The 13938-nt window shown below is 38.2% G+C and overlaps 1 protein-coding gene across 5 annotated transcripts in view; it reads left to right on the top strand.

The window, feature by feature from the left end:
* Nucleotides 1-13938, top strand: part of TMEM45A (transmembrane protein 45A) — an 83026-nt gene that overhangs the window by 61894 nt on the left and 7194 nt on the right. For 4 of the 5 annotated variants that reach the window (XM_056793392.1, XM_007493571.3, XM_056793391.1 and 1 more), the window contains one exon: nucleotides 3243-3388. In XM_056793392.1, coding sequence (XP_056649370.1) covers nucleotides 3243-3388 — 146 coding nt within the window. Of the gene's footprint in view, nucleotides 1-3242; nucleotides 3393-13938 lie in introns of those variants that run through there. The other variant, XM_056793394.1, reaches the window with a different exon arrangement.

Here is a 13938-nt window from a genome sequence, read left to right on the forward strand (position 1 = left end):
CTCATGTCCTCATTTTTCAGTTCACTCTCAGTTAAGATTCACAAGTTATTCTTCAAGTATTAAATTTGTAGTTGTGTTTGGTGTTCTCTTGGTTCTACTCATTTTGTTATTCATTTTTCCATGTAGTTCTTTCCTGGCTTTTTAGAATTTAGCTTGCTCATTGTTTCTTACAGTTTCTTACAGTATTCCATCACAATCATCTGTCACAACTTGTTTAGCCATTCCCAACTGATGGGCATCCTCTTGATTTCCAGTTCTTTGCCACTTGCTTTGCTAATTTCCCATTATTTGCCAAGGACTGGCTGAAACTTTGGAGTCATCCTTGATGCTTCTGCTTCTATTATTCCTGTTCTAGTTTTATCAGGAGGTTTTTGGAGACGACCATACAAGCCAGTACTGCATAAAACAATAGGCCTTTATTGTATTATTATAGTTTTTGTTTTAAAATAAAATTTATTGCAACAATTATATATATATATATATACACACATATATATGAATAGGTTTCCCTATCTTCTCCAGCCTGGAAGTTTATTATCTTTTCCCCCCAAAACCTTCACCTCTCCCCAACTTTTTTATTACTGATGAGGCACCTTACATCCTCAAGAGTCACCCAAGCTTACCACCTTACTGTTATTTTTGACTGAACCTACCTCATATATCTAGTCTGTTGTCAAATTATGGTTTTTTTTCCTGCCTTCCCAACATCTAGGTAGCCTAGAGGCAGGTAGATGGTCCAGTGGGTAGATCATTGGAAGTGGACACCCTGAAGTTGGGAAGAACTGAATTTAATCCAACTTCAGACACTTTTTTTTTTTTAAACCCTTACCTTCCGTCTTGGAGTCAATACTGTGTATTGGCTCCAAGGCAGAAGAGTGGTAAGGGCTAGGCAATGGGGGTCAAGTGACTTGCCCAGGGTCACACAACTGGGAAGTGTCCGAGGCCAGATTTGAACCTAGGACCTCCCATCTCTAGGCCTAGCTCTCAACACACTGAGCTACCCAGCTGCCCCCCAGACACTTTTTAATTTTGTGATTTTCAGCAAGTCACTTGATCACTCTCTGCCTCAGTCTCCTCAACCGCAAAATGGGGATAATAACAGCACCTACCTCCTGAGGTTATTGCAAGGGTCAAAGGAAAGGCTATTTTGTGAAGCATGTAGCACAGTGTGCTTGGCATTTAGAAAGTATTTTAATAAATGCTTGCTTCTTCCCTTTTCTCATTCAGATAGCTATCACCCCAACAGAGGCCCTCATTACTTCTTACTTGGACTATTATCACAGCTTTCTCATTCATCTCCTTGCCTCAACTCTCTGCCTGTTCCAATTCTTCCTACACTCTGCTGCTGAAGGGATTTTCCTCAAGCACAGGTCTGATGTTTGCTGTCTGATGCTTCATAATCCCTTTTGGGATATTCTTCACAAAGATCCCGGGATGGTTTGTCATTTCCTTCTCCAGCTCATCTAACAGATAAGGAAACTGAGGCAAACAGCATGAAGGGACTCACCCAGGGTCATACCACTGAGCTCTATCCACTGAGCCTACTCCCTGACTATGTTACCCCTTATTCAATTTCCATTAGCTCTCTGATATCTCCAGAATGAAACATAAAGTCCTCTTTTTGGCATTTGGAGTCCTTCACAATCCAGCTGCATCCTAGTTTCATTCCATATGTGCATCACCATCCAGTTTGCTTCCCCAGCCTGACTCCATACCTTTACACCTTCCTTCCTCTCTGCCTGGAATGCTCCCCCTCTTTGTCTCTGTCTCTCAGTTCTCCTAGCTTCTGCCTAAACTGTCCTTTCTCAGGCCTCCTTCCCTCTCCCACCAGGGCCTTCCCCCTGAGATTGCCTTCCATTTTCCCTGCAGGAATCTTGCATGCACGTGGTTATTCATATAGTGGCTCCCCACCTAGAAAGGGAGCTCCTTGAGGTTTTTGCTTTCCTTTGTATGCCCAGCATTTAACATGGCACCTGGCACCCAGTATGGGCATAATAAATGTTTGTTAAAGCAATATTGGAATGAAATTCACTGTGAAAATCTTGGCAATTCTGATCCATACAACCATCCAAGACAGTTCTAAAGAGCTTATGATAAAAAATGGTCTTTGCCTCCAGAGAGAGAACTGAGAGACTGAAGTGTATCTTCTTTTTCTTGCTAAAAAAATTTTTTTTTTGTGCAACATGGCTAATATGGAAGTATGGTTTGTATGACTCTGCATGTATAATGGATCTTTATTTTTTCCCTTCTCAATGTGTGTGGGAAGGGTTGGAGAGAAGGAGAAAAATATGGAATTCAGAATTAAAAAAAACCCCACCAAAAGTCAGATTGACTTACCAGTTGCCTTCATGAGCCTCAGTTTCCTCATCTGTAAAAACATATTTTTAGATCTCTTCCCTTTTCTAGCTCTGAATTCCGGGATGTTTGAGAGGTGATGTGCTTTGTGTAAAAGAGAGAATATACATGCATGCAAAGGACATCATCTGTGAATCAAAAGGAACATTCCATTTGGAAAGTTACCGGGAAAAACAGTTGGAGCTAAGCCAGTGGTGAACTGGGCTTCTGAGCTTTTGGCTTCTGAGAGAGTGGGGGAGAAGAAGCTGAGCTTTTGGCTACGTGTGGCTGATGATGAAGACCTTGAAGCTTTTGCTGACTGACTGCTGAGGTTACCTGGCTGTTTAGAAGAAGAAAGAAGACAGACAGTGGTCCTCATATTTCTCTGACTGACTCTGTGTCACAGTTGTGACAGAACTGCCATTCCCCCAATATCCTCCAAACCAAGGCTCTTTGTAGAGAATAGGGAAACCTATCCCTCTTACTTTATCCTCCATCCTTTCCTGTCTTCCCCAAATAAACCCTTACTTTGAGTTAAAGAAGAGAAAAGAGTATTTTCCCCTAAAGTATCATAGTTCACACTGAGTGATAAGAAAGGAAGAAAGGGGAGGAGAAGCTGAAAGGCTTTTGAAGTGGGAGGAAAAGGGAAGAGGATAAGAAAAACTTGATCCATTAGTCACATAAAGAATCAATATACACCCTCAGGAATTACTATCTATTACATTTGGCAGCTGCAGTCCACATGGCTGGACAGAATAAGTAAAGCCTCATTTTTGTAAAACTGTTTGTAGCAGCCCATGTCCTGGGTGTGTGGTTCACCCACGATCCCTGGAACCAAAGGCTTAACAATTCAGCATGTTTATGATCCATCTGATGGCTTCAACACGGATTTATGTTTTCTGTTACAGATTGCCTTTGTATTGTATCCTCCCAACGGGGGCCCTGAATGGAATCAAACGGATCACGGCAATATCATGTTTCTGACCATATGTTTTTGCTGGCATTATGCATTCACTTATTTCATTCTGGGTGTGAATTATGCTTTTATCACCTGGTAAGTTAACTGTTATTGGCCATTTGGGATCAGTTCTACAGATTACAAGGCACAGGAAGGGTTGGTAATGCTGAGCTCTGATCCATTCAGAGAGCTTTTTATTTTTTTTTAAACTCTTACCTTCCATCTTGGAATCCATACTGTATATTGGTTCTAAGGCAGAAGAGTAGGCAATGGGGGTCAAGTGACTTGCCCAGGGTCACACAGCTAGGAAGTGTCTGAGGCCTGATTTGAACCTAGGACCTCCTGTCTCTAGGCCTGGCTCTCAATCCCCTGAGATACCCAACTACCCCCCATTCAAAGAGCTTTTTAGAAAAATCAATTTATTTAATTAATTAAATTAGAATATTTTCCCATGGTTACATGATTCATGTTCTTTCCCTCCCCTCCTCCCATCCCCCTCCTGAGCCATCAAGCAATTCTACTGGGTTTTACATGTGTCCTTGACCAAGACCTAGTCCCATATTATTGATATTTGCTCTAGGGTGATCATTTAGAGTCTACATCCCCAATCATATCCTCATTGAACCATGTGTTCAAGCAAATGATTTTCTTCTGTGTTTCCATTCAGAGGGTTTTTGACATTAAAATGAAAGTCAAGGGAGAGGAAAGCTGACTGGATGGTTTTTTTTTTTTTTTGCAGAGAAAAATTAACATTAATTTAGTTTAAACCATTAGCTGGTTTAAAAAGGCAGGGGAAGCAAGGTAGCTTGGTGGATAGAGAATGAGGCCTGGAGATGGGAGGTTCAAATCTGACCTCAGACACTTCCTAGCTTTGTGACCCTGAGCAAATCACTTAACCTCAATAACCTCTCCCTTACTGCTCGGTTTTATTTTTTTCTGGCTTACACATGTATTATCATGCAAAACATAGTCCCATATTATCATTTTTGAGAGTAATGTTAGAAAACCAAAACCCCCAAATATAAACCCAGGCAAACTACAGTGAAAATCATTGCTTTCATCTGCATTCTGACTCCAGCAGTTCTTTCTCCGGAGGTAAATAGCATTCTTTGTCCCAAGTCCCTTAAATTGTCCTGGATCATTGCATTGCCAATAATAGCCAAGTCTATCCATTTGAGCATTCCACAATATGGCTGTTATTGCATACACCTTGCCACTCTTTTGCTATAGAATTGATACAGGTGGTAAGGGTTTACAAAAAATGGAGTGAGACAAATCTGGCCTCAGCCACTTCCTAGCTGTGTGACCCTGGGCAAGTCACTTAACCCCCATTGCCTAGCCCTTACCACTCTTCTGCCTTGGAGCCAATACACAGTATTGATTCCAAGATGGAAGGTAAGGGTTTAAAAAAAAAAAAAGGAGAGGGGACTCAGAACTTTCTGAATTCTGTGCCGAAGAGCTTGGATTTTATTTGGTAGGCAATAGAGAGTCAATGAAGATCGCAGCTATTTTGGGAAAGTTTTTCTGGTCACTAGTTACCAATGGGACTCAAGAAATATTTATTGGGTACTTAAAAACACAAAGAGAAGAGGTAGTTCCTGATCCTTTTTTTTTTCCTGTGAATGTCATTAATCAACTGAACTGTCAGTTAGCAAACAATGAATCTTTTTTCTTTATTTGATTTTATTCCATTAGCAAATGCACACATAAGTTTTCCAAAGTTACCTAATTCATGTGGTCTCCCTCCCCTCTTCCCGCCCCCTTCTGGAGCTGACAAGCAATTCCACATACACGCATTATTGCTCAAAACAAGTTAGCAAACAATGACCAAGCATTTACTAAGCACCTACTGGGTGCCAGGCACTGGGCTATTGGTACTGAAGAGACAGAGACAGTGTTTTAGCTGGTGGTTTTAGCAGGTTGCCTATCCTGATGGTAATGGACCACTCATCTTAGCCAGCCAGTGACTTCCAAAAGGAGGGATTTGGAAACATAGAAGATACCAAAGATACCAAAGAAGATGCTCCTTTCCCTCAGTTGCTTTGATGCAAGGGGCACATCTAGTTCAGTCCTCTGGTCATTCAGGGCTTTGATTAATGCCCCCAGCCGACTGAACCTCTCTTGGCATGGCTGAAGCCACAGATTGCTGGTTGGTGTCTCTCTTGCCACCTCCAAAATTAACTGGGAAAGAAGCAGGAGTGGGAGGCAATGGAGGATCTCATGTGAGGAGTAGCAAGGAGCTGTGCCACAGTGGATTGTAGTGTGTGGAGGGGAATATTGTGTAGGAAGCCTGGAAAGGGAAGAGGAGGCCAGATTTATGAAATTCTTTGAATGCCAGATAGAGAATTTTATATTTTATCTTTGAGGTAATCCTAGAGTTGATTGATCAGTGGAATGACATTCCACTGTCTGCCCTGTAGGATTCGTAGGGTGGAAACTCCATCAATACAAACTAGCAACTCATCTGTAATTTAAAGTCCTATAGAGTTGCCTAGGGATGCTGAAAAATCTTTAGTCCTTTTTTGTTTGTTTTTGTTTTATTTAACTTAAATTTTTTTCAATTATATGGAGAGACAATTTTTGATATTCATTTTTGACATTTCAGAATTCGGATTCTCTCCCTCCTTTTCTTCTTTCCCCTCCCCATGGTGGTAAATAGTTTGATGTAGGTTACTTTCATCCAATACCTATTTCCCTATTCCTCATGCCATGATAGAAATCATATATCACACATACAAGAAGAAACTCAGGAAGGAACTAAAATGAAAGATGGCATGCTTTGATCGGCAACGAGACTTTAACATTAACAGCTCCTTCTTTGGCTATGGATAGCACTTTTTTAAAAATCATGAGTCCCTTGGGATTATCTTAGAATTTTATTTTGCTGATAATAGTTTAGTCCTTCACAGATGAAGGGGTTTTAATTCTTAACTCCCCATAAATATAACAGGTCTGAAACCCAATTTGAAGACCCCATACTTCTGTATTTGAGGGAGAAGGTAGAGCATTCAGAGATAGAGAATCAGACAGTAGCCAGAAAATAGATAAAATTGCTTAACAAGTGAATTTTCTTATGCTTTCTTTTTCTTTTTTGACATGGGACTGTTAGTTCCCAGATACTTCGTGAGTGAATGGAGAGAAGTTGCATTGACATTGGCTTTTAACTGAATTTTTTTTTGTCCGAATTTTCTGAAACTAATGTCGTATTGAAAAAAAGTAGTTGTTAAGGGTCTTGATTCTTTTTTTTTTTTAAAGCAACTGAACTTGACCCTTGGAGGAGAGGCAGTATGATACCGTAATTAGAGGCTGATCTTGCAGTCAGAAAAACCTTGGCTCAAGTCTTGTCTTTGATACACACTAGTCATATAACTCTGGACAAGTCATATCTTCTCAGTATCTCAACAATTCTCTAGGAACTGAAGGAGGAGTTGTCAGCCTGCATCCATGGAAGGAATTTATACCTAGGAAGTCCCACTCTGATGAAGTAATAACTCTGGATTGTCATGGATCAAACTATTTGATTTGATATATCCAAAACAAAAATATTCACCATCTTTTCCCTAAAGAAGCCTCCCTTCCAATCTTTCTTTTGTCTTTTTCAGAGTTCTTACTATCCCTGCAAGACATTAACAATTATGATATACTGGAACAGAGAGAAGTTAAATGGGCTTAGAATTCCTACAGTAGAAAAATAAGAGTTACAAATCATGGCTAAAATGCAACTACTCAGCAAGATGGGTCTTTGTTGATGTTTCCATTTATGTTGTTATAGTTCCATGTATACTATTTTCCTGCTTCTGCTTCTTTCACTTTGCTTTAGTTCACATAAGTCTTTCCATGCATCCTTTTAGCTTTTGTGTTATTTCTTAGAGCACAGTTATATTCCACTACATTCCTGTACTACAGTTTGTTTGGCCATGTTCCTTCCCCAATCAATATAGCCCTTGATACTCAGCAATAATAATAATAATAGTAATATAATAATAATTCTTTAATGTAAACACTCTGAAAACTGTTTCTGGCACACCACTGTTTTGGTTGATCTTCCCAGCATTCTTAAGCATTAATACAAATATATTATCCTCATTTAATGATGGAAAAATTGAACCTTGGAGAGGTTAAATGATTTGCCTACAAACACGTGGTCTTAGAGAATTAGACAACATTAACACTAGATGAGATGAATTTATAATGAACACAGTGCCTGGTACATTTTTGTTATATTGTTGAGTTGTTGTGGTCATATCTAACTCTTTGTGACCCCCTTTCTGGATTTTCTTGGCAAAGATATTGGTGTAGTTTGCCATTTCCTTCTTTATTTTACAGATGAGAAAATTGAGGCAGATAGAGTTAAATGATTTACACAGGGCCACATAGGTAGTAAATGTCTGAGGCCAGATTTGAACTCAGCAGGATTAGTCTTCCTGACTCCAGGCCTGGCATACAGTGGGCACTTAATAAATGTTTATTGAACATGTTTATTGAATAGAAAAATTATAGAAATAAAAATGATGCTGTCATTGGTCTTATCTTACACAAGCTAATACATGCTTTGCACTATTAATTTATAAAACAATCTATTAGAGATGTAAATAAAAGGTAATTACAAGGATTCTAAGAAAGCTACAAAAAGCTCCTTGTATACAAGGGAGGAGAGTATGGAAAGGTGGAAAGAATACTGGACTAGAAGGCAGAAGAGTGAATTTCTGTCCCAGATCTCCCACTGATGAGATTTCCCATCTTTCACAATCACCTTGGGAGTACCTTGTTGTGTCTGGATCATCCCAGAATGTCTCTGGGCTTTGTTTTTGTCTTACATCATAGGAGGAGGTTGGACACAATGACTCCCAAAGCTCTACCAGTCTTTATGTCTTTGTAGTTATTCCTCAGGAATGGTGCTTTGTGGACCAGCACCACCCATTTTCTTTTCAACAAATAATACAACCAAATTCGTTTTGGGGTTCCTATAACAGTCACGTTTTATAAGGAAAATACTTGTAGTTTGTATTAGAGCTGAGCCAGGGATGAAATTAGCTGAATTATTCATGGTTCTGCCTACAGCTGGCATCTACCTTCCACTCCATTCACTCTATTCATTCACAAAACTCCAAATACTCCCTCTGAAGCCAAACTGCCCAAGAAACAAAAAAGATTCAGGAGAATAAGAAAGGAAAGGGGTCCCTAGGCTAGACTTTTGTTTCACCTCTCACCCTATTATCAGGGAGAGGGATCGATTTCAACCATCTCTTACCTAGGACCAAGGAGTAACTACTTAGGGAAACAGAATTCATTTAGAATTTGTGTGATTAAAAATCATTGTAATTACTAAACTTGGGTCTGAAGAATCACAGGATCCTAGATTTTGAGCTGTAGACCTTCAAGGCAATCAAGTCTAACATTTTACTGATGAGGAAACTGAGGTCCAGAGAGATTAAGTGACTTGTTCAGGGCCACACAGTTAGTAAGTGTCTGAAGTTGGATTCAAACTCATCATCTTGAGTCCAGATCTTTCTGTATCACTTAACTGTCTCTGTCTATAGGCAAGTTTATTTTTTTGACATTATTTTTTTTTATTTGGTCAATTTCAAACATTATTCCTTGGTAAAAAAAAAAAATATTTTCTATTCCTCCATCACCTCCCCCCAACCCTGCCATAGCCGAGGCGCAATTCCACTGGGTATTACATGTGTCCTTGATCAGAACCCACTTCCTTGCTGTTGATGTTTGCAGTAGGATGTTCATTTGGAGTCTACATCCCCAACCATATCCCCCTTGACCCATGTAGTCAAGCAGTTGTTTTCCTTTGGTGTTTTTACTCCCACAGTTTTTCCTTTGAATGTGGATAGTGTTCTTTCTCCTAGATCCCTGTGGGTTGTTCAGGGTCACTGCATTGCTGTTATAAAGAAGTCTATATCATTTGATTGTACCACAGTGTATCAGTCTCTGTGTACAATGTTCTCTTGGTTCTGCTCCTCTCGTTCTGCATCAATTCCTGGAGGTTCTTCCAGTTCCCATGGAATGCCTCCAGTTTATTATTCCTTTGAGCACAATAGTCTTCCATCACCAGCATATACCACAATTTGTTCAGCTTTTCCCAATTGAAGGGCATCCCCTCATTTTCCAATTTTTTGCCACCACAAAGAGCGCTGCTATGAATATTCTTGTACAAATCTTTTTCCTTATTATCTCTTTGGGGTACAAACCCAGCAGTGCTATGGCTGGGTCAAAGGGTAGACATTCTTTTGTTGCCCTTTGGACATAGTTCCATATTGCCCTCCAGAATGGTTGGATCAATTCACAACTCCACCAGCAATGAATTAATGTCCCCACTTTGCCGCATCCCCTCCAGCATTCATTACTTTCCATAGCTGTCATGTTAGCCAATCTGCTAGGTGTGAGGTGATACCTCAGAATTGTTTTGATTTGCATCTCTCTGATTATAAGAGATGTAGAGCACTTTTTCATGTGCTTATTAATAGTTTTGATTTCTTTAGCTGAAAACTGCCAATTTATGTCCCTTGCCCATTTGTCGATTGCAGAATGGCTTGATTTTTTGTACAATTGATTTACCTCTTTGTAAATTTGAGTAGTTAGACCTTTGTCAGAGGTTTTTGTTATGAAGATTGTTTCCCAGTTTTTTTATCTCCCTTCTGATTTTGATTACACTGGTTTTGTTTGTGCAAAAACTTAAATTTGATGGAGTCAAAATTATTTATTTTACATTTTGTGATTCTTTTTAAGTCTTGCTTGGTTTTAGAATCTTTCCTCTCCCAAAGGTCTGACATGTATACTATTCTGTGCTCACATAATTTACTTATAGTTTCCTTCTTTATGTTCAAGTCATTCACCCTTTCTGAGTTTATCTTGGTGTAGGGTGTGAAGTGTTGGTCCAAGCCTAATCTCTCCCACACTGTCTTCCAATTTTCCCAGCAGTTTTTTATCAAATAGTGGATTTTTGTCCCCAAAGCTGGGATCTTTGGGCTTGTCATAGACTGTCTTGCTGAGGCCACTTACTCCAAGACTATTTCACTGATCCTCCTTTCTGTCTCTTAGCCAGTACCAAATTGTTTTGATGAACACTGCTTTATAGTATAGTTTGAGATCTGGGATTGCAAGGCCCCCTTCCTTTGTATTTTTTTTTTCATTATTTCCCTGGATATCCCTGATCCTTTGTTCTTCCAAATGAATTTTGTTATGGTTTTCTCTAATTCAGTAAAAAAGTTTTTTGGAAGTTCAATGGGTATGGCAGTAAATAGATAGATAAGTTTGGGTAGAATGATCATTTTTATTATGTTAGCTCATCCCACTCATGAGCAGTCAATGTTTTTCCAATTGTTTAGATCTAGTTTTAGTTGTGTGGAAAGTGTTTTGTAGTTGTGTTCATATAGTTCTGTGGTTGTCTCGGCAGATACATTCCTCAGTATTTTATATTGTCTAGGGTGAATTTGAATGGAATTTCTCTTTCTAATTCCTGCTGCTGAAATGTGTTGGAGTTATATAGAAATGTTGATGAACTATGTGGGTTTATTTTGTATCCTGCAACTTTGCTAAAGTTGTTGATTATTTCAACTAGCTTTTTGGTTGATTCTCTAGGATTCTTTAAGTAGACCATCATATCATCTGCAAAGAGTGATAGCTTGGTCTCCTCATTGCCAATTTTAATGCCTTCAATTTCTTTTTCTTCTCTAATTGTGACTGCTAGTGTTTCTAGTACAATGTCAAATAATAGAGGTGATAAAATGGGCATCCTTGTTTCACTCCTCATCTTATTGGGAATGCATCTAGTTTGTCCCCATTGCAGTTGATGTTGGCTGATGGTTTTAGATACTGCTTATTATTTTTAGGAAAGACCCTTCTATTCCAATACTTTCTAGTGTTTTTAATAGGAATGAGTGTTGTATTTTTGTCAAAGGCTTTTTCTGTGTCTATTGAGATAATCATGTGATTTTTGTTGCTTTGCTTATTAATATGGTCATTTATGTGGATGGTTTTTCAGATATTGAACCATCCTTGCATTCCTGGTATAAATTCCATCTGATCAGAGTGGATAACCCTCCTGATCACTTGCTGGAGTCTTTTTGCTAGTATCTGGATAATTTAAGATTTTTGCATCTATGTTCATTACAGAGATTGGTCTGTAGTTTTCTTTCTCCATTTTTGACCTGCCTGGCTTTGGAATCAGTACCATATTTGTGTCATAAAATGAATTTGGTAGAACTCCCTCTTCACTTATGTCAAATAGTTTGAATAGTATTGGGATTATCTGTTCTTTGAATGTTTGATAGAATTCACTTGTGAATTCATCAGGCCCTGGGGATTTTTTCTTAGGGAGTTCTTTGGTGGCCTGTTCAATTTCTTTTTCTGATATGGGATTATTTAAGAATTCTATTTCTTCTTCTGTTAATCTAGGCAGGTTATATTTTTGTAAATATTCATTCATATGACCTAGATTGCCATATTTATTGCCATATAATTGGGCAAAATAGTTTTTAATGATTGTCTTAATTTCCTCTTTATTGGAGGTGAGTTCTCCCTTTTAATCTATGATACTGTTAATTTGGTTTTCTTCTTTCCTTTTTTAAAATTAGATTGATCAGTACTTTGTCTAATTTGTTTGTTTTTTTCAAAGTACCGGCTTCTAGTTGTATTTATTAGTTCAATAGTTCTATCACTTCTGATTTTTATTAATTTCTCCCTTAATTTTTAGGATCTCTAATTTGGTTTTCTTCTGGGGGTTTTTAATTTGTTTGCTTTCAAGTTTTTTGATTTTTATGTTCAATTCATTGACCTCTGCCCTCCCTAATTTGTTAATATATGAATTCAAGGATATAAATTTTCTCCTGAATACTGCTTTGGCTGCATTCCATAGAGTTTGATAGGATGTCTAATCATTGTCATTTTCTTCAATGAAATTATGAATTGTTCTCTAACCGATTTTGGAGAATTGTATCATTTAATTTCCAATTAATTTTTGATTTGGCTCTCCATGTACCCTTATTGATGATTATTTTTATTGCCATATGATCTGAAAAGGTCGCATTTATTATTTCTGCTTTTCTGCATTTGTATGCCATGTTTTTATGACCTAGTATATGGTCAGACTTTGTGAATGTACCATGTACTACTGAAAAGAAGGTGTATTCCTTTTTATCCCTATTTATTTTTCTCCATATATCTATTAATTTTAATTTTTCTAAGATTTCATTCACATCTTTTACATCTTTCTTATTTATTTTTTGATTTGATTTATCTAATTTTGATAGTGGTAGGTTCAGGTCTCCCACTAGAATAGTTTTACTATCTATTTCCTCCTTCAATGCTACTAGTTTCTCCTTTAGAAATTTGGATGCTATACCATTTGGTGCATACATGTTGATTAGTGATATTTCCTCATTGCCTATTCTCCCTTTTATCAGGATGTATTTATCTTCCCTATCCCTTTTAATCAGGTCTAGTTTTACTTTGGCTTTGTCAGATATCATGATTGTAACTCCTTCCTTCTTTCTATCAGTTGAAGCCTATTAGGTCTTGCTCCAACCTTTAATTCTGACCTTGTGAGTATCTACCCGCCTCAGGCATGTTTCTTGTAGACAACATATGGTAGGATTTTGGGTTCTGATCCATTCTGCTATTCGTCTATGTTTTATGGGTGAGTTCATACTATTCACGTTCAAAGTTATGATTGTCACTTGTGAATTCCCTAGCATTTTGATATCCTCTCCGAGTTCTGTCCTTTCTTCTTTTGTTACATCCTTTTAAACCAGTGGTTTACTTTTAATCAATCCCCCTAATCCCCTCCCTTGATATACTTCCCTTTCTGGTCCCTCCCTTTTTGTTCCCTTCTTTTTTTTTAGGGTCTGTTAATTTTTCTCCCCCCTCTCCTTCCCTCCCCTTTTTGTACTCCCTCACCCCATACCCCCTTTAGTTGTACCTTCTCACTTACCCTGTAGGATAAGATAGAATTCAAGATCCCAATGGATCTAGATGCTCTTCCCCTTTCAGAATTGATTTCACTGAGAGTAAGGTTTAAGTATTACCTATTAGCACTCTCTTCCTCTCCTTTTTTTTTAAACCCTTACCTTCCGTCTTGGAGTCAATACTGTGTATTGACTCCAAGGCAGAAGAGTGGTAAGGGCTAGGCAATGGGGGTCAAGTGACTTGCCCAGGGTCACACAGCTAGGAAGTGACTGAGGTCAGATTTGAACCTAGGACCTCCCATCTTCCTCTCCTTCTTATAAGAGCATTCTTCCCCTTCCCTTCCCATGCGTATCTTTGTGTGAAAAAGGTTATCCTATTTATTTTATTTCTTCAAGTTTCTCTTTGTACCATCCTCGATCCCCCTCCCCTTTTTCTTTTTTTTTGCATATCATCTTATGACCCTTAATGCCCCAATCTTTTCCTATGAGTGTTTCTTCTAATTACTATAATAATGAATACAATTTTTGAGAATTACAAATAACAGTTCCCCCATATATAAATATATACAATTTGATCTAATTGTAGCCCTTAAAGAAGAGAGTTTGAATAAAAAAACATTTTCCCCTTTTCCCTCTCTTATTTGCCTTTTCATGTTTCTCTTGAACTTTGTGTTTGAATATCAAACTTTCCACTTAGTTCTGGTTTTTTCTTTACAAACGTGGAAATCG

This window comes from Monodelphis domestica, chromosome 4, assembly GCF_027887165.1.
Source record: "Monodelphis domestica isolate mMonDom1 chromosome 4, mMonDom1.pri, whole genome shotgun sequence".
Classification (NCBI taxonomy): Eukaryota; Metazoa; Chordata; class Mammalia; order Didelphimorphia; family Didelphidae; genus Monodelphis; species Monodelphis domestica.